Source organism: Euleptes europaea, chromosome 8 (assembly GCF_029931775.1).
Source record: "Euleptes europaea isolate rEulEur1 chromosome 8, rEulEur1.hap1, whole genome shotgun sequence".
Lineage (NCBI taxonomy): Eukaryota > Metazoa > Chordata > Lepidosauria > Squamata > Sphaerodactylidae > Euleptes > Euleptes europaea.
Window position 1 is genome coordinate 98,192,280 of NC_079319.1, and position 21,193 is coordinate 98,213,472.

The window sequence follows — 21,193 nt, forward strand, 5'->3', positions numbered from 1 at the left end:
GTATGTTTGGTTACTTCGTTGAGTTCCATACACTACCTCTTTTTAGACCTATCGGCCACTCTGTTTCCCGTGATTCTGACCTCCTTCTCGAGGAAGTTCATGTTTTGCTATCCAAGGGAGCTATTCCTGAGGTTTTGCCCTCAGATCAGGGTCGTGGGTTTTATTCCCACTTAGTCGATAAGAAAGGCGGAGGAAAATGCCCTATCCTGGATCTCCAAAACCTTAACACATTTGTTAAGACCAGGAAATTCCGCATGCTTACCCTCTCTGAGGTGCTCCCTTTCCTCGATGCTCACATGTGGTTTGTAGTGCTGAACCTTCGTGACGCCTATTTCCACATATCGATTCACGAAGAGTGTCGCCAATACTTACGTTTCTGGTGTAACGGCAGGTGTTACCAATATAATGTTTTGCCGTTCGGGTTGTCAACTGTCCCTAGGACCTTTACTAAGTGCCTGGCAGTTGTAGTAGCCCACCTTGCCCTCAAGAAATGTATTTTATTCCCCTACCTTGATGATTGGTTGGTGGTGGCTCATTCGCAATCAGAACCGTCCACGCAGGTGGACTTGATACTTTCGACCCTCCATGATTTGGGCCTTTTGGTTAATTTCAAAAAATCTCATTTGATTCCTGCGCAAGCCCAAACATTCATTGGAGCTTATCTGGATGCTCAATCGGCTCGGGCTTTTCTGCCTTTGCCGAGAGCCTGTGCCATTAGAAAATTGGTAAATAGTTTTGTTAAAAAAAGGTTTCAAACGGCACATCAAATCCAAACGTTACTGGGTCTCATGGCCTCTACCACGGCAGTGGTAGAGTGGGCACGTCTCCGGATGCGTCCACTCCAGAATTGGTTTCTTAGAGCCTTCAGGCTTAATGTGGACCCCCAGTTTAAACGTTTATCTATCCCCAGATATGTGTTATCTTCGTTACAGTGGTGGACACATGATGTTAATGTTTTTATCGGGGGTACCTTTTCTCAGACCGTCCCCCGAAAGGTTTTTATTTACTGATGCTTCCCTTTCAGTCTGGGGCCCCCACTGTGATCACCTTATGGCACAAGGGGTTTGGTCTTTTTCAGAGTCTCGTCTACATATTAATTTACTTGAACTATGTGCCATCCGTCTCGCTCTGTCTTCGTTTGCACTCAGGGTACCTGAGTGGACGGCACGTTCAAATCGCCACAGACAGCTCCACCGCCCTGTACTACCTAAACAAGCAGGGCGGCACACGGTCCGTTTCGCTATCCAAGGAGGCCAGCGACATTTGGGAGTGGGCCATTCACCACGACACCACTCTCCTAGCAATCCACATTGCAGGCAAGAGCAATATTTTAGCCGATGCTCTGAGTCGCCTTCCCAATCAGGTTCACGACATTACACTGAACAGCGAGTGCTGGGACCACATTTTTCAGCTGCGGGGCCTCCCGCAAGTAGACCTATTCGCTACACAACACGATGCAGTGTGCCCTACATTTTACTCGAGGGCGGGAGCCAGTCCGGGCTCCATGGGGGATGCCTTCCAGATACCCTGGAAGGGAACCCTCTTCTACCTTTTTCCTCCATTCCCTCTACTTCAGAAGGTTCTCGCGAAAATGATTCAGGACAACACAAATGCCATACTTGTCACCCCTTTCTGGCCCAGGAGGTCCTGGTTCGCTCAGGTCACTTGTGCTGGAGAACTTTCTCATTCTCCCGAAAGATCCCTCCCACGCACTTCCCGATCTTCAGTTGGCCGCCTGGAGGGTTCTGCCTCAGGCTTATGGTCAGACAGGGTACGTGAAGTGGAGACGTTTCTCTGATTGGGCTACGGGCAAGAATGTTTCACCTGTTTCCTGCCCTTTGTCTGTTGTGTTTGAATATTTACTGTTCCTTAAAGATGAAGGTTTATCCAATTCTTCAATTAAAGTTTATTTGGCCGCAATATCAGCATTTCACCCAGATATTGACTCTTTTTCAGTCTTTTCACACACCCTTTCCAAAACATTTTTAAGGGGACTGAATAACCTGTACCCACCGACCGTCTAACCAGTTCCTCAGTGGAGTCTCTCCTTAGTGCTTTCCCAATTGATGAACCCTCCCTTTGAACCCATGGCCACTTGCAACTTGGCCCTACTGTTGTTTAAAACGGCCTTCCTGGTCGCTATTACCTCAGCAAGGAGGGTTAGTGATTTGTCGGCACTATCCCAATCTCCACCATACACTATGTTCCACCCAAATAGGGTAGTTCTTAGACCAAAGTTATCCTTTTTGCCCAAGGTAGTCTCAGCCTTCCACCTTTCACAGGATATTGTCCTCCCTGTTTTTTCCCCTAACCCATCCTCGGATGCCGATAAAGCCCTACATTCCCTTGACGTTAGGAGAGCCCCCCTTTTTCTATATTAAGCGAACCCAAGTATTTCGTACTGAAGATAACCTCTTCGTTTGCTTCGGGGGGAAACGTAAAGGACATCGGGCCTCTCCTCAGACCCTTTCAAGATGGATCACATCAGCCATTAAATTGACTTACGACCTTGCTCATCAAGAATGTCCTCCTGTGATCAAGGCTCATCCTACCAGGGCAGGGGTCGGCAAACTCATTAGTCAAAAGAGCCAAATATCAACAGTACAACAATTAAGATTTCTTTTGAGAGCCAAATTTCTTAAACTATATAGGTAGGTACACTGTTTATTAACTTAATAAACTTTAATTAAAGCTTTAAGTCTTAATTAAACTATAGGTACACTGAATAAAACTTGATATCATACTTAATACTGATCTTATTTATTGATAAAAATTAAATTGTAAGTCCCTGCCATTTCCCCCTCCCCGTCCGGAGTCCTCATCTGGAGGCCTGGTCTACCGCCATAAAAGCCTATTGGTAGACCTGGCTTCCGGCTGAGTCCCATTGGGAGGCCAGGTCTACCCATTGGCTTTCTTGGCAATAGACCTGGCCTCTGGAGGCCCATAGAAGCCAATTGGTAGACCTGGCCTCTGAAGGGGGACTTTTTCCCCTCCTTGGAGTCCAGGTCTACTGCCAAGAAAGCCAGTGGGCAGACATGGCCTCCCAATGGGACTCAGCCGGAGGCCAGGTCTACCAAAGGAACCCTGCCCCGCCCAACAGCTGATAGGCAGGGGGGGCGAGGAACCGCCGAGCCGCCCGCCCAGCAATCGCGCAGCTAGAGGGGAGGGGAGGCTTTAGCCTCCCAACCATTGAGGGCAAGGGAAAGGGGGACCTGGCCATTCTCCACGGTGTGGGGGGGAAACAGCGCGCCCACTCGCTCGCGCTCTCTCTCAGGCGCGTCGGCTCCGCAGCCCGGCTGCCGGGGTGAGCGGGCGCAAGAGCAGGGGCTCCGAACCAAGTTCGGAGAGCCGCACTCAATGGGCCAAAGAGCCGCATGCGGCTCTGGAGCCACAGTTTTGAGACCCCTGTACCAGGGCATATGCGGCCTCTGTAGCCTTTTCATGGAGAGTAGATATCCGGGACATCTGTAAAGCTGCCACATGGTCCATTCCTTCCACGTTCATGAAACACTACGCTGTGGATGTGGATTCAGCAAGAGATGCAGCAGTGGGACGTGCAGTGTTGCAGTCCTTATTCCGGTGATTATCCCACACCCACCATCCTGGTAAGCGAGCTTGCTACTCTCCCAATGTGGGACTGCATAGAAGCCATTCAGATGAAAAACAGAGTTTCACTTACTTGTAACTGTTGTTCATCTGATGGATCTTCTTAACACATTCCCTCCCTCCTTCCCCGCTGTGGTACCGTTCTGCTAGTACGAGTGGATGGTTCCGTGGCGGCAGGTTGGAGAGCTGGAGGGAAGAGTGCTCCCTCCTCCTTGGGTCATGTGACCGAGGGGCGGGGAGATTGCATGCCCCAAGGGGAGGGGGAGCACTCTCTTTTTGCTAGAAGCTAACAATTCTTATCCGTGGCTGGCCTGCGCCTGCGCAGTCCCAATGTGTTAATGCATAGAAGATCCATCAGATGAACAACAGTTACAAGTAAGTGAAACGCTGTTTTTCTCTATCTAATCCATTCGGATAGAAACAATTCTGCTTGTAGAAGGTTTAAAGAAACAAAAAGTGCCAGGTTTTCTAACTGGAAAACGTTGTTTTGAAGCGTTTTAAAATTATTTGCAGCCAACTGTGTGAATTGAAATTTAGAAAGGGTGGCCAGGTGCTGCCCTTCCTCAAGACAATATAAATATTGCTTTGGAGTGATATTTGTTAGTTTAGTTTAGTTTTTGTTTTTACTGATAGGTTAGCTAGTATGAGTTGCAGCTCGGTGTGTTATGAATATCCAGGGATTTTTTTCCCAAAGATCTGGGGTTTTTTGTTTGTTTTTTGTTCTAGTTCTTGAAGTATGCCTTAAACAAATTCCTCTGTTCTCTTGCCGTCTGTTCCGATAATACTGGGTTTGGTTATCAGAGGAGGGTATACATATATAGGCTTCCAGAATTAATGGCAAAATGCATTTTATTTAATGATTATTTGCCCCCATTGGTTTTTGCAACTTGTTAAGAGCATCTTAGAACTTTAGCTGCATTGTCCATGAAGCCGTCCATAACAGCTGATTTGGCTTTTTTGTCATGGAGAAGACAGATGCCTTCAGGGCTGACTGATTTCTGCTTTAAACCTCCTTCCAACATTGTCTTTAGCAATGTTGAAGCTGCTTCAACACTGCGTTTTGTACAGCTTGGTACCACTGGCAGTGCGTGGCTGCTTGGGGGGAGTCCACGCCATGACTCCTTTCTGCGCCAGAATGGCCCCTGCCCAAACCAAACAACCTGGAATTGATTTAAAGATTAGTACCTTCAGTCTGGTGGCTTGTCAGCTCCTGAAGGCAAGAAAGGGAAGAAAGACGTGACGACCAATCAGCGATGTTGGAGCTGAAGATAAAAGAAAGCTGGATTTGTATACGGGGTCTCAAAAAACACTGATGGCTGACTTTCTCCGGGAAGAAGAAACGATTGTGGAAGATATGATTTTAACAGCCTACAGAGTTAACTCTGCATATGCAACCAAAGGGACTGTTTGGTGCAGCTTTTTTCCAGAACTCATCGGGACCTGATTTTGAATAAATATTATAATGATCCTCTGACAATTGAAGGTACCCCAGTGAGGTTAATGAAGGAGATCACAGGAAGATTACTAAGGAAAAGAAAAGACTACAGATTTCGTGGCAAGGTTGAGACACAATGGAATACAACACAGATGGGAATACCCTCAAGGAGTTTCTTCTATATTCAAAGCGAAAAGATTCAAGATTACAGACATCGTCAAAGCTGAACAGTTTTTGAGGAGATATGAAGGAGACCTACGTAAACCACCACAGCAACCTTCTAAAGAACTGACCGAACAAGACCTTACTGAAGAAGAAAAGGCAGCAGAAGCAAGGGGGGGGGCAAAAGCATCGTCGGATGAAGAAGAAGTTGGCTGAACTATATATAAGATAATAGAAAAGGGTTGGGGGGGAGGGGGAGAAATAAGATAAATTAGGGGGAAAACTAATCAAATATGGATTTTTAGTAAATATTAATATGCTGCAAATTTTGTCATGGAATGTTAATGGTTTAAATTCTCCAAATAAGAGGAGGAAAATATTTCATCATTTACAAAAATCTAAAGCTAACATTTTTTGTTTACAGGAGACACATATGATATTAAAAGAGGTTACAAGGTTGGAACAACAAAAATTAGGCAAATTACTTACATCGTGTAATGAAAAGAAAAAGGTTAATGGAATAACTATGTACATCCCTTTAATATTTGAACCTAAACTTTTATATAAAGATACAGAGGGGAGAATTTTGTTGGTAGAAATTTTTAGTGGTCTTCAAAAAATAATATTAGTTGGTATCTATGCACCCAATACTAATCAGAAAAAGTTTTATACTAATTTAGCATCGATACTAGCTGAATATGCTAATGAAAAAATGATATGGATGGGGGATTTTAATGGTGTAATGGACCCAAAATTGGATAGGTCAACCAAAAAAAAAGAAGAAGGGGTAATTGTGAAGGTAAACTACCTGGCATTTTTAATCATTTAATAGATCAATGGGAAATGTTTGATTTATGGAGATTGGTAAATGGCAATAAGAAAGGTTATACTTTTTACTCATCAAGACATTGTTCCCACTCAAGAATAGATATGTTTTGGTTGTCTAAAGGTATTACAAATTTGTCGGATGGTCTTGAAATTCTACCTAAGGTGTTATCTGATCATAATGCATTGTTGCTTAAGATTAATATGGGGAATAAGAGGAATAAACCCTGGTCTGTTAATGAATATTTACTGAAAAATAAGATTGCAGATAAATTAAAAATTGATATACAAAACTATTTTCGGGAAAATGCTGACAAGGGGACTCCTGATGAGATTGTATAGGATGCGGACAAAGCAGTAATAAGAGGGCTATTAATACAACAAAATGCAAGATGGTATAGAGAGAGAGAGCGGAAAAAGAAAAAGATACTGGAAGAAATTAAACAGGGAGAAAAACATTTAAGAAGAGCACAAAGTAAACTACTTAAACAAGAACAGATGGATAAGATAAAAAATTTACAATACCAATATGAATTTTTGATAACATCAGATATAGAAAAAAGAATTATGTATAATAGACAAAAAAAAATTTGAGCATGCAAATAAACCAGGTAAGTTGTTAGCTTGGCAACTTAAACATAAAGAGAAGAAATTACCCATAATAAAAATAAAAAGAGATGGTAAGGTTACATCAAATAAACAAAAAATTATGGAAACTTCTAGATTACTACTCAAACCTTTATAAGCAAGGAGTGATTTCAGAGAAAGAAATAGAAGTATATTTAAATCAATTTGAATGGGAAGGAATTCTACAAGATCATAAAGATCTATTAGCTGCTAATATAACAATGGAGGAATTAAAAACAGCTATAGGTAACAGTAAACTAAATAAGGCACCAGGCGATGATGGATTTACAGCACTTTATTATAAAGTTTTTATAGAACAAATTTCGCCACATTTATTAAAAGTAATGAATAGTTGCTTGCAGTTCGGATCTATCCCAAATACCTGGAAACAAGCAAACATAGTTTTAATTCCTAAACCAAATTCTGATTTATTGGAAGCTAAAAATTACAGACCAAGAACGATTATTGAATAACGAATAACGATTATAAATTATTTGTAACGATTTTATCAAATAGATTGAAGATCGTATTAAATAAGATTATACATGACGATCAAGCAGGATTCCTTCCAGGAAGATTGATTAGTCAGAATGTTAGAGTAGTGTTAGGTCTCTTAGAATATGCGGAATTTAATATTACACCTTTTGCAATTATATTTTTGGATGCAGAAAAAGCGTTTGATAATGTAAACTGGAAATTTATGAGAAAAAAATATTAAAATATATAGATTTTGGGGAAAAATTCAATTAGCTATTGGAAATATTTATACTTATCAAACTGCTAGGTTGATGATTAATGGTGAGTTAACATCACAATTTGAAATTGTTTATTATAAAATATTGTCGAAGGCTTTCACGGTCAGAGTTCATTGGTTCTTGTAGGTTATCCGGGCTGTGTAACCGTGGTCTTGGAATTTTCTTTCCTGACGTTTCGCCAGCAACTGTGGCAGGCATCTTCAGAGTAGTAACACTGAAGGACAGTGACACTGTCCTTCAGTGTTACTACTCTGAAGATGCCTGCCACAGTTGCTGGCGAAACGTCAGGAAAGAAAATTCCAAGACCACGGTTACACAGCCCGGATAACCTACAAGAACCAATATTTATTATAACATTAGAAGTTCTACTGAGAAAGATTAGAAATAATTGTAGGTTATAAAAACGGGGAAATCATTATAAGGTTAAAGCTTATGCAGATGACTTAGTTTGTTTTTTAGTTTGTTTTTTAACTAATCCCAATGTAGAATGGTATAAAATGGTTGAGGTTTATGGAAAGCTTGCAGGCTTTAAAATAAATAAAAATAAAACAAAAATATTGGTTAAGAATATCTCACTTCTGCAGCAGCAAGAATTAATAAAAAGTACTGGTTTTGTTATTGAACATAAAGTAAAATATTTGGGTATTTGGTTAACTCCAAACAACTTTAACTTATTTAAAAATAATTATATTAAAACTTGGCAGCAAATTAATATAGATTTGAAAAATTGGGGGAAAATACCCCTATCATTATGGGGTAGAATTTCGGTAACTAAAATGATGGTATTACCTAAGATGCTTTTTTTGTTCCAAAATCTACCAATTATTAAAGGAACTAAAATATTTAAAATTTGGAAAAAATATATTTTGAATTTTTTATGGAGTAAAGGTAAACATAGAATAGCATATAATAACTTGATTCAATCAAGAGAAGAGGTTTAGTGTTACCAGATTTTAAAATGTATTATGAGGCATCCTGTTTTGTATGGTTAAAGACCTGGATCACGTTAGAGAATACTAAAATATTAGAACTACAGGGTTATAATTTACGGTTTGGCTGGCATGCATATTTGTGGTATGAGAAAGAAAAGGTAAATAAAAACTTTAATATTCATATTATCAGAGCTGGATTATTTCAAGTTTGGAAAAAGTATAGGAGGATTTTAGAAAATAAGACCCCGGGATGGGTTAATCCAGTGGAAGCTCATATGAGGAGGGGATTATAGTTGAATTTAGATATGGATATATATAGAAACATTATTGATTGGAAAGAGGGAAAATGGGTTTTAAAAAGTAGGGAAGAATTAGATATAAATGATTGGTTTATGTATTACAGGTTAAGAGATATATTTAATAAAGATAATCAGTTTGGATTTAACAAAAATAAATCTGAACTAGAGAAAATATTAATAAAAGGAAATAAAGGATTGATTGGTAGAATGTATAAATTATTAATTGCAACTAATTTAGAACAAGACAGAATTAAGCCAGTTATGATTAAATGGATGAAGGAACTAGGATTTAATATTGACCTGGAAATTTGGGGAAATTTATGGAAAAGAGAATTTAAATTTGCAATAACCAATGAAATTAGGAAAAACCTATATAAAATGTTCTACAGATGGCATATTACCCCAGTGATGATATCTAAGAAGAATAAGGGAGATATGGGAATATGCTGGAAATGCGGAAAGGAAAGAGGAACATATATGCATGTATGGTGGTTATATAAAAAAATTAAAAGATTTTTTTTGGGGGGAGGGAAATAATGGAAACGAATAATTTGATTACTGGTAGAATAAAAAGGAAACCTGCATTTTGTTTACTAGGTATTCCACCAAAAAATTTGAATGACCAGGACAGGGTTATTTGCCAATATAGTTTTGCTGCTGCAAGAATTGTGATAGCTAAAATTTGGAAACAAGTGAATAAACCTTCAATTATAGACTGGAGAGAGAAATTATGGATGTATGTGAGGATGGCCAAATTAACGGAATTCCTACATGGAAAAGATATGGAAGATTTTTAAAAAACATGGTGTAAGGCCGCCTCATATTGGGACAATTTGGCAAAAATGGAGTTTACAGTATAAATTAACAAGTTATAGAAATTAGCATTAATAATTTTATAAGTTTTTAGTTATTAAGTGTTATAGAAACTGTTTAGACACTTCTTCGGAAGTCGGGTGAAGGGTCACTTTTTTAGGTGGGTGGAGGGAAAGGGGTATCCTCTTTAACTTTGTAATATTATGATTATGAATGTAATAACTAAGGTATATAGATACCCTTCTGTATTTCTTTTTCTTTGTGTATTTTTTATTATTTGTTCTTTTATTTTAATGTATTTGTTTGTTTGTTTTTTTATGTTAAAACTTTAATAAAAATTTATTTTTTTTAAAAGGGCATTTCTATGTTGTTGCATTTATCTGTTGTCACAGCAAGAGTCAAAAATAAAAACCAATGTACAGCAAGGATTCCTTCTACATGTTGCTTTGTTTTGTTTGATGTTTTGTAAGTTCAATCTGTCAACTCAGGTTAATACCTGCATCCCTTTGTGTGTTGAATGGGCTATGGTGAAGGAGGACTGTGTCCGTGGCTTAATAGTTTTCTGCATTCTTTCAGTGTGGACTTAACAGTTACACTGTAGATTGAAAAAACTGTTCATTGACATGATACAAAAACATGGTGGTTTCAAGCCCATATGTCTGTTTTGGGGTTTTGAACTACACTAGAGAATGGGAGGTATCCCTCCTAGAAGAATTGTTGTCTCCCTAGATAGTCCTTACCATGTTAGGGGGGGATAAGAGGGTTTTTTAACAGTCATTTGTGAATAGACTTATATTGTGTTTTGCTTTCTAGGTAGAACAATTAATTCAAGTGGCTTTCTGTTGTTCCCTCCCCTTCTTTTTATAACCTCTTAAACTGTAAAAAAAATGTCCCCCTCTCTAAAGCCCAGAGTTCTAGTTAAATAACAAATATTTCTAGCGATTAAGCCATGTTTTGTTTTGTTTTGCTGTGAGAACGGCCTTCTGGGGAGTGTGCGCGCACACACACAGGCTAACCTAGTTTCAGACCCTCTTCTGGAGGTTTTTATTTTTAATGGAAAGCTTTTACCAAAGAAAGAAAAAAAGACAGACAAGCCCTTCTGCGACAATCCACGTGACCGCTCTGTCCTGTGGCTGGTTCCTTATTTGCAGAAGGCACATTTCAACAGGCTGGAGGGGAAGGAAATCAGGGTTTATTCATTAGCAGAACCTTACTATATTTGCCCCCACATGGTTTATCTGAAAAGAGAACTCTTAATATTTTGCCTCATTTCCTTTGATGATTTAGCCAGCTAGACCACAGATATTTTAATTGTGGTTTTAAAAGTGCTGCTTCATTGTTGGTGATTTGCTTTGCTGTTTTATGAGTTAAATAATCTATCAAATCATTTCCAGATTAGTGGGGCTGTCATTTGTCATCTAGAACCGTCAGAAGCTTTCCGCTTTTTCAGATTTGATAGATTTCTCCACGACTTTCTCTTGAGAGAAATTGAACAGTGGGGGGGGGGGGCAGAGTGGTTGTTTACGGGGGCACTTGGCAACCCACTTTCTCAGTGCTGGCTCAAAGCAGCTTACATTATCAAAACCAACAGCAGAAAACCATCCAGATATCGCAAATATCACTTAATAACAAATCTGCCTACCATCCACAAGGTTGTGGAGTGGGCCGGAGCAGGCGGTGACAGCTCTGACCGAGGAAACAGTCCTTAACCCCATATTCACAAGGAGCCCTTCCTCTGACCTAAGAGCTGCTTAGAATCATACGAGTTGGAAGGGGCCATACAGGCCATCTAGTCCCAACCTCCTGCTTAATGGCAGGTCAGGCTAGAGCAGGGGTGGGAACGTCAGGCCCGGGGCCATTTAAGGTCTGTGGATACTGTGTATTTGGATTTCCAAAAAGCTTTTGACAAAGTCCCCCACCAAAGACTGCTAAGCAAACTTCATAGTCATGGGATAAGAGGACAAGTCCTCTTATGGATTGAGAGCTGGCTGAAAAATAGGAAGCAGAGAGTAGGAATCAATGGTCAGTTCTCACAATGGCGGGATGTGAGCAGTGGGGTGCCTCAGGGATCTGTGTTGGGACCGGTGCTTTTCAACCTGTTCATCAATGACCTGGAGTTGGGGTTAAACAGTGAAGTAGCCAAGTTTGCAGATGACACCAAATTATTTAGGGTGGTTAAAACAAAATCGGACTGTGAAGAGCTCCAGAAGGATCTCTGCATACTGGAAGAATGGGCATTAAAATGGCAAATGAGATTCAATGTGAGTAAGTGTAAAGTGATGCATACTGGGACAAAAAATCCCAACTTCACATATACACTGATGGGATCTGTGCTGGCAGCGACAGACCAAGAAAGGGATCTTGGGGTGGTAGTGGATAGCTCAATGAAGATGTCAACCCAGTGTGCGGTTGCTGTAAAAAAGGCAAATTCCATGCTGGCTATAATTAGACGAGGAATAGAAAAGAAAACTGCTGATATCATACTGCCCTTGTTCAAATCTATGGTGAGACCACACTTGGAATACTGTGTACAGTTCTGGTCACCACACCTAAAAAGGATATTGCAGAGCTTGAGAAGGTGCAGAAAAGAGCAACCAAAATGATTAGGGGACTAGACTAGAGCAACTGTCCTATGGGGAGCGGTTAAGACGCTTAGGGCTGTTTAGCTTGGAAAGAAGGCGGCTAAGGGGAGACATGATAGAGGTCTATAAAATTATGCATGGTTTGGAGAGAGTGGGCAGGAAGACGTTTTTCTCCCTCTCCCATAATACTAGAACACGGGGTCATCTGCTAAAGCTGGAGGGTGAGAGATTCAAAACAGATCAAAGGAAGTATTTTTTCACACAACACATAGTTAAATTGTGGAACTCCCTGCCCCAGGATGTGGTGATGGCTGCCAGCTTGGAGGGCTTTAAGAGGGGAGTAGACATATTAATGGAGGAAAGGGGTATTCATGGCTACTAGTTAGAATGGATACTAGTCATGCTGCATACCTATTCTCTCTAGTATCAGAGGAGCATGCCTATTATTTTGGGTGTGGTAAAACATAGGCAGGATGGTGCTGCTGCAGTCGTCTTGTTTGTGGGCTTCCTAGAGGCACCTGGTTGGCCGCTGTGTGAACAGACTGCTGGACTTGATGGGCCTTGGTCTGATCCAGCAGGGCCTTTCTTATGTTCTTAAGGTCCATGAAATCATTTGGTCTGGCCTTTCCTGGGTCCTGGTAGATCTCTAGCTCAGAAGGATGTAAGACTGGCGATAGCCTCTATTCAAGGCGGATGTGAGTTAGTTTTGCTGAGAAAAGGAACCTCCCCCCCCCCTTGCAGAAGAGTCATTAGCTATGGAGCTGCTAGGACCGCCCAAGAAACTGTGTTAACCCTTTCCTACCCAGGCCGTGGAGAAACGTATTCCCTCTGTACTACAAGAGGGCTGGGGGCGGAAGTGGTGACAATGGAGGGTTAAAGGAGGCAGGGCCAGAATGCGCGTGGGTGGGGGGAGATTTTAGCCAGTGTGTCCTCATTTCACCCCTGCAGGTGGAGGTAGCAGGAGCTGGCTGTAGAATCTGGCCCCAACCATGCGGAGCAGGAGCAACTCTAGCGTGTGGCTGGACAGCTATGCCCGGCTGGTGCAACAGACCATCCTGTGCCACCAGATGGGCGAGTGCGCCACCAATTGGATGCCTGCCTGCTTGCCAGCGCTGAGGGTGGGTGGGTCATCTGGGGCAGCTGCCTGCTTGGGGCTTGATCAGCTAATTTTTAAGTTGATAATTTTGTATGGCCCGCAAATGATGTTGTAAATATACAAATGGCCCTTGGCGGAAAAAAGGTTCCCCGCCCCTGGCCTAGAGCATCCCTAACAAGTGTTTGTCCAGCCTCTGCTTGAAGACTGCCAGGGAGGGGGAGCTCACCACCTCCCTAGGCAGCTGATTCCACTGCTGAACAACTCTTACTGTAAAAAAATGTTTCCTAATGTCCAGCTGGTACCTTTCTGCCCATAACTGAAACCATAATTTATTATTGTGAGTCCTATCCTCTGCTGCCAGCAGGAACGGCTCCCTGCCCTCCTCTAAGTGACAGCCCTTCAAATACCTAAAGAGGATAATCCTGTTCCCCCTCAACCTCCTCTTTTCCAGACTACACATTCCCAATTCCCTCAGCCTTTCCTCGCAGGGCTTGGTCTCCCGGCCCCTGATCATCCTCGTCGCTCTCCTCTGCACCTGCTCCATTCTGTCCACATCCTTTTTGAAGTGAGGCCTCCAGAACCGCACACAATACTCCTGATGTGGCCTGACCAATGCAGTGTACAGCGGGACTATGACATCTTGCGATTTGAATGTTATGCTTCTGTTGATGTATCCCATCAGGGAAGGCTCCTGTGTGTTGGAACAAAACTAGCACTAGAAGAATGGATCCACAGGACTCAAGGACAGTGAAAAGGTGGTGGTGCCCCCACCGTATGTGGACCTGCATGAGGCCATTTGTGTGACCCCACTCTGAGCCCCAGTCCTCCATTTTGAAAATGAGTGGTTGGAGCAGCATCCATGCAAAACCACCTGAGATACAGGAATTACAAGGGCAAGCAGGGCTGTTCTTATAGAATCATAGAGATGGGACCACCAGGGTCTAGTCCAACCCCCTGCACAATGCAGGAAATTCACAACTACCTCCCCGCCCCCCACATCCCCAGTGACCCCCACTCCATGCCCAGAAGATGCCCAAGATGCCCCTCCCTCTCATCATCTGCCTAAGATCATGAGATCTTGAGCCCAAACACTCAAGTTTCGGGTTCCTGCTGTTTCTCACTTGATATTCCAGTATTCTCCTCTGTACTCATTCCTAGATAGGAAAGAATTACGTGCCTTGTGGTGGTCAGAGGCTCCTTGAGGAAAACAGTGAACTTGGTCCTGTCCTGGAAATGTTGGAAAGAATATTTGAGCAACACGTGACAGACTCTGTATTGTGGCTCAGACAGGAGACGGTCTGGGGCACCTGGAAAGACCCGTGCGTTTATCGAGGCCCAAGTTTGTCTGAGATGGGTCTCAGAATCGGCTTCAGCCTAGTTACGTTTGTGCTACAGTAAATCCAACCCAAAGATATTTACTTTTTCAAGAGGGCTTTAACTTTAACTCCTTTCTCTGAGGTGATTCACATGATCTGGGAGGGTGAGGGGGGGAATTATATTGAACTCGTGCCAGTTTTGTTTTGATCAGCCTAGATTGTGTGTGTGGAAAGGCAAACATTCCCTGACCATGGAGGAGGATGAATTGTAGCTTTGTGAATATACCACGCATTCCACAATATGCAAATTGTTACCTTCAAGCATAAACATCTTATGTTGGTCCTTGGTGGTAATGCGGGAGAAGCGGAATGTCGGCCATGTGGGGCTCCGCTTGTAAAACACAATACATTTACACGTTTCAGGATTTGTTTTGCATCCGTAACTTGAAGACACTCCCTCTCCCTGCAGCCACAAGGCCTTGGAATGTCAAAATAGCTGGAGTTCCTGGAATCCTAACAAAGTTGGCAGGCGGCCCATAAGTAGCTTCCTCTTTCTGTCCACTTTGTGGAAAGATCTGCCTTTGCTCTCAGCAATGCTGATCTAAATATTGTACTAAGATAGCCTTAGCTTTGTGCTCAAATTAACTTTATGACATTTGCAAGAATGGCAGCATTTCCATTTTTGTTAAATTCTGAATATTTGGCTATTTTGAGACAAGGCGTTGGAGAGCAGACTGGGGAAATGCAGCCGTGGCCGTCAAACACTTTCCTCTTTCCCAGCCCCTAGAAGTACAGTCCTTTGAACCCTCTGGCTTTTTCTATCTTTGCAGTGTTATGCTGCCCACATATTTTCAAGCTTTCATGCGCAGGCATGTGGACTAGAAACCCTACTCCACTCTTAAAATGAGATCAGAGATGGTCAGCAAATGACCTGTGTCAAAAGCTACATGATTGTGCCATGGCAAGTGGCAGGGGAAATGTAATTGGCCAAACCTTTGTTGCAGAAACACTCACTGGTTATGAATTGCGAGCAAATGTTAAGATCCTTGGCTTCGGTGCAGCAGTGTCACAACAGTGCAGGCAGAATTGGCGAGTGGCTTCGCTGTATTTGGTACCACTTCATGTTACACCTTTCCTATACTGAAAATACCATTGCACGCACGTGCATTACACGGTATGTACGTAAGGTAGGCATACGCCAGGTTGCTGTAGGCGGACAGGTCTTCCCAGCTTCAGTACATGCTGTGCAATCATTGCAGATGAATTTCTACCCATGGATTTCATGCTGTTTCCTATTTGATTTTCCTTACAAGGAATACGTAATGCATAAAGTACCTGTAACTACGTGGTGTTGATCCACCTTCAGGCTGGAACTCTTAGGACAAGTTTTATTAGCCGGGTCACATTTTGTAAAACATCAAGCCTAATGAATTAGCTGTGCATATTTTTTATCTCGGGCGTCTTGTTTTTCAGCTTGAGGTACCTGAACGCTTCTGCCAACAAACTGGAAATGCTGCCTCCAGCCACTCTTTCAGAAGAGACCCGCAGCATTTTGCAGGAACTGTATTTGACCAACAATCACCTCACAGATAAATGCGTGCCCTTGTTAACGGGCCACCCACACCTAAAGATCCTGCACATGGCATACAATCGCCTACAGAGCTTTCCTGCAAGGTAGGAAGACCTTTCTGGCTTGTGAAACCACCAGAGCAGTTTTTGTTATAGTTATAAGAATATTGTTAATCCAGTGTTAGGAATGCCAGACTGATGTCGTTGGATCTCTGAAGCTAACCAGGGTTGGCCCTGGTTAAATTTTGGATGGGAGACCACCAAGTTTGCTACACGAAGGCAGGCAATGGCAAACCCACCTCTGAACGTCTCTTGCCTTGAAAGCCCTACAGTTGGCTGAGACTTGACGGCAACTTTCCACCAATCACCAGTGTTAAGCATGCATGTTGTGTTTTTACGCAAGAAGAGCCCCAGAACGCTTACAGTCTGCATTTCAACCATGCAGTTCAAGAGTTTAAGAACCAGACCAGGCTTTTTCTTTTCTTTTTTTAAACAAGCAGGTGCGGGGAATTCCTTTTTCAAAGGATGCAGGAGCCGGATTTGGGCTCGTACCACAGTATGGGGGAAGAGGGGCTTCTGCTTCCTCCCCGAGCCATTTTCTCAAGCTGAAGGGGCCCCGGGTGAGAAGAGTTGTTTTGCCCCATTTTGGGGCTGAGGTGCTGCTTAAAAAGAGAGAGCAAAATGAACTAGTGCTGTACTCTGTCATTCTGGACCAGACACACTCCTGGCGGGAGCAATTTGGCAGCTCAGGGGGTTTGCAGTTTATGAAATCTTAATGGGGAGGGGTTGCTTTGCATTGGAGACACCCCCTGCGGGGGGGTGTAGTTAGTCTCCCTCTACATTGGACTGGCAAGACCTGGATTTCCAATCTCTACTCTGCCATGGAGCTTGGTGGGTGGTTTTAGGCTGATCTCTCCCCCCCCCCCCATACAGTTGTGGGAATAAAGACGAAAGTAGAGAGCAACGCTGCCGACCCGGCGCTGGACTCCTTGGGGGAGGGGCAGCATGAAAGTATAATATGCACAAAAGGCCAGCTGGGTGGTGATGGGGATGCTCATTATGTTTACCTGGGACTAGCAGACCACAGGAAGAGGAGAGGCGCTTGGGTCTTGGTCCCTGTGGCATGTTCTTAAAAAACTCCACGAAAGTGGGAAATGGATGGAGAGAAAATGAGGTTTCTCTTAGCAGTGTCTTGTCAATTCTAGGCCAAGAAAAAAGGCTAGTAAGAAAAGGGCTTGGCAAGTTTCTGAGCCTAGTTGGTCCCTGTGCACAAGAGTTGGGGCAGCATGTTTTTCCTCTGCTTGTATCTTTTGAGAGCTGGGAGTCGCAGGTATTAATGTATTAATAGAGACCTACATGCAAAGGTTTACCTGGCTGTTCTGAACTAATAGACATTCAGCCATTTTTATCTTTGCTTCCCTTCCCCTTCTGGCAGTTACTAGCTGCAGGTCACACCCCCCCCCCCCAATACCTTCCCTTTAGTGTCACTGGGGTCCCCCGGGTCCTCGGCCCTCCCAGTCTTTTCAGCCCCACATCAGCACAGAACCTTTCCTCCTCCTAGACCTGATATGAAGGAGGGTTTTCTCTTGGCAGAGACAGTCTTCCAGTTCACAGCAGCTGTTCGGTTGTTAGGTTTCCGTGACTAATCTTCCTTCCCAGCAGCCAGAACATTTGTACTTATCCAGTAGTGGTATAGGGCAGAGATGGGTTTTGGCCTTTGGGGGGGGGGGAATGGCTGAAAACCTGTACTTTAAAGGGGCCCCCTCTGAACTCTGTTTTTTAGTATGCTAATAACGGTCTCCTGCATGCTGGCGAGTCACGAGCTGCCGTCCCCATCTTGCTCCTCCCCTTTCCTGCTTCACCCGTCCATGTGTGCTGCAGTTGGCGACGATTGATCGATCGTCGCCCTGCCCCCCCCTTTTCTGTGGCCAGGAGATGAAGCGCTTCTGTCCTGCTGGGCGTCTCAGGGGCGGAGGAAGACGGGGCCGTTTCCATGCTGGGCGCACAGTGGAGAGGTGCCTGATTCCTAGCAGCAGGAGGATGTGTCCGGGTGAGAAGGAGGAACAAGGAAAGGTGGAGCCAGGGGTGGCAAAGACTTCCCAGCTGTCAGTTTGCCAGTAGTCGTCTGGAGATGGATAGGGTCAGGGCTCAGTGGTAGAGCATTTGCTTGGCATGCAATAGGTCCCAAGTTCAAACCCCCTCCCCAGCATCTCCAGTTTTGAAAAAAGTCCAGTAATGGGTGATATCAAAGAGCCCCACACGAAGAAGAAGAAGAGTTGTTTTTTATATGCTGACTTTCTCTCCCACTTAAGGAAGAATCAAACCAGCTTACAATCACCTTCCCCTCCCCACAACAGGCACCCTGTGAGGTAGGTGGGGTTGAGAGAGCTCAAAGAGAGCTGCGACTGGCCCAGGGTCACCCAGCTGGCATTGTGTGGAGGAGTGGGGAAACCAACCCGGTTAACCAGACTAGCCTCCGCCACTCATGTGAAGGAGTGGGGAATCAAACCCGGTTCTCCAGATCAGAGTCCACCACTCCAAACCACTGCTCTTAACCACTACGCCACGCTGGCTCCCTGGAGACCCTGGAGAGTCTCTGCTGGAAGATCCGAACCTTGACAGCCCAATAGGCTGATTGGTATAAATCAGCTTCGTATGTCTCCATATAAAAGCAAAGCTTGTCACGCACACACGCGGAGCCCAGAGGTTTTTAAAAAATGCTCCATTTGTCTTCGTTTGAGGCGTTCCGTTTTTGTGTCTCTTGCCCTGTTGCTCTCTCAATAAGGTCATTGTTGTTTGTGTTTTGCAAGCAGAAAACAGCAGCTGTGAATGAGTTTAAATGAGATCATAACTGAACAAAGATATCTACCAAGCCTGTCCATTGGGCCAGCCCTGGCTTCTGGTATCTGCCACATTCGGGACACATTTATTCCTTGTTGTATGTTAATTTAAAAGGGCTTGAGCTCTCTCTCCTGTCTGCATATGGAAAGGGTACCAAGCAGTGATTCATTTGAAGGAAGCTAGTCTTTAATTCAGAACCACTACCCCAAGATTATGAGCGGAAGTACTTGCTTAAAATATATTATGTTGCCTTTTTGTAGTAAAATGGCCAAACTTGAAGAACTGGAAGAAATTGATGTTAGCGGAAATAAGCTGAAATCCATCCCCACAACCATTATGAACTGCCAACGCATGCATACAGTGATTGCGCACTCCAATTGCATTGAAGTCTTTCCAGAAGTCATGCAACTTGCTGAAATCAAGGTATGAGTTTTGTCTTTATAGTTTATCCCAAACGTTCCCTTAAGTATTGGGATGTAGCCTGAAATGGAAAGTTTCTTCAAAATGCTCAGAACATCAAAGCATAGGACATGATACATTCATTTCAACAGCGTGTGGATCATGGAAGTGGCATTCTGACCGGTCCCATTTATGGTCACTGGGATCTTTGCCCCAAAACGGTCTGAGATGGAGAGGGTTCCCGGGAAGATCCCAGTGAAGTGAATTTAAATGTTTAGGAATTATAGCCAAAGGGGGCAGCATACAAATGAGCATGTATGGTTATACACTGGACATGTTGAGCCTCAATGCATTTTGGGGAGGAACGGACCTTCCAGTTTCCTGCACATGTCATGCCATACTTTTGCAGTGTAGCTGGGCTATGTGCTACACCTTCTTTCAGGTGTGCACAGGTGTGTTCACCTCTAACATCAAAGCACGCACCTGTGCAACTGACATGAAATTCAATTAGTCGCCCACAGTGTAATTCTGAAGATCAAGCTGGAAGGCCACAAGGCCAGATTTAGCAGGCTGCACACGGCCGTGCATCTCCCCACCAAAACCTCCGCTGTGGCTGTGGGCTGCATCTTCAAATTTTTGCCACGTTTTTGCTATCTCATGGCTACCCCTACCTTTCCTCCAAGGAAATGTCACACTCCTTTAAACAGTGAATATGTAAGCTCAGTGCTCGTTGACAAATCCATAAACAGACTCCATAGGCAGGAAATCCTAAGAAAGCTGGTTTATTTGGAAATATAAAGTGTTGCAGAAGCCAGAAAACTAGAAGGACTCTAATGGGGGTGCAGTCTACAGAGGATCGTATAAATAGAACAGGGATGGGGAACGTCTGGCCCGGGGGCCATATGCGGCCCCTGAGGACATTTTCAGTGGCCATCGGGAGCTCCAGAGCCCAGCCGCGGAGGCGCAGCACAGTGCGGCCCTCCCCGAGGGTGTTCCTGGGGCCGCGACGCCCTTTGGACCGCCTCTCGTCGACTGTTGGGAGGGACGCTTCCCCCAAGGCTGCCCCCTACAGTCGCAGGAATGCCGTGGTACACTGTAAGCCCCTCTCGCAGCCTGTCAAGCGGCGAGGGGGTGGGAGAGGCCGGTGGCTCCCAGCGGCGGAACATGCTCGCGGGAGCCAATTGGGCTTGGAGGACCTTTTGTGGACTCGGGGTGGGAGGGCGTGGAGGCTGGGGTCCGGTCGCGCAGGGCTTTGTGTGCTGCCGTGTGTGTGTGGGGGGGGGGAAGGCTTTTCTCTCTTCCTCTTTTTCTGTCACTCTTTCTCCCCCTCTCTCCCTCATCTCTTTCTTTGTTTGTCTCCTTTCATCCTTTTCTCCTTTTCCATTTCTGTTTTCCTTCCTCCCTTCCTTCCCTGAGGATAGGCTGTGGGCTGCGCCCCCCGGTGCCTCGTTTGCTCGGGTCCCACTGCTGGCTGCCCTCCCGCCTGGGAGGGGGAGGGAGGGGGAGGGGGGTGCCCTCCAGGCCTTCTCTGCATGGCCTCCCCTGTGGTTGCCAACCTCCAGGTGGTGGCTGGAAACCTAGCAACCCTAGCCTCTCTCCCCCCCCCCCGCGCCGGGAGATCTACACCTGGTTATGGCCCCTGAATGATGTTACAAATGAACAAATGGCCCTTGGCAGGAAAAAGGTTCCCCACCCCTGATATAGAAGAAAGGCTACAAAGTCAGGCCACCTCTGGTTGCTAGGGCAACCCTTCAGTTCCCACCGAAGTTAAACTACACACACAACTCTCAAAACAATAGCATGACAGCATAACAGTTGCGACCTTGGATTAGCACCTGGCCAAACCATAGTACTCCGTTCTCAGGCCGGGCCGGTCCTGACATTCTGCCCCCCTTAAGACCTCCCTTCCCCCGCCTCTACCAGAACGGGCTTGTCA

The 21,193-nt window shown here is 44.3% G+C and overlaps 1 protein-coding gene across 1 annotated transcript in view; it reads left to right on the top strand.

The window, feature by feature from the left end:
* The window catches only part of PHLPP1 (PH domain and leucine rich repeat protein phosphatase 1), a 269,392-nt gene that overhangs the window by 214,887 nt on the left and 33,312 nt on the right, over nucleotides 1-21,193 (top strand). Inside the window, exons 12-13 of the mRNA XM_056854991.1 lie at nucleotides 15,922-16,122; nucleotides 19,119-19,281. Of these exons, the coding sequence (XP_056710969.1) occupies nucleotides 15,922-16,122; nucleotides 19,119-19,281 (364 nt within the window). The remainder of the gene's footprint in view (nucleotides 1-15,921; nucleotides 16,123-19,118; nucleotides 19,282-21,193) is intronic.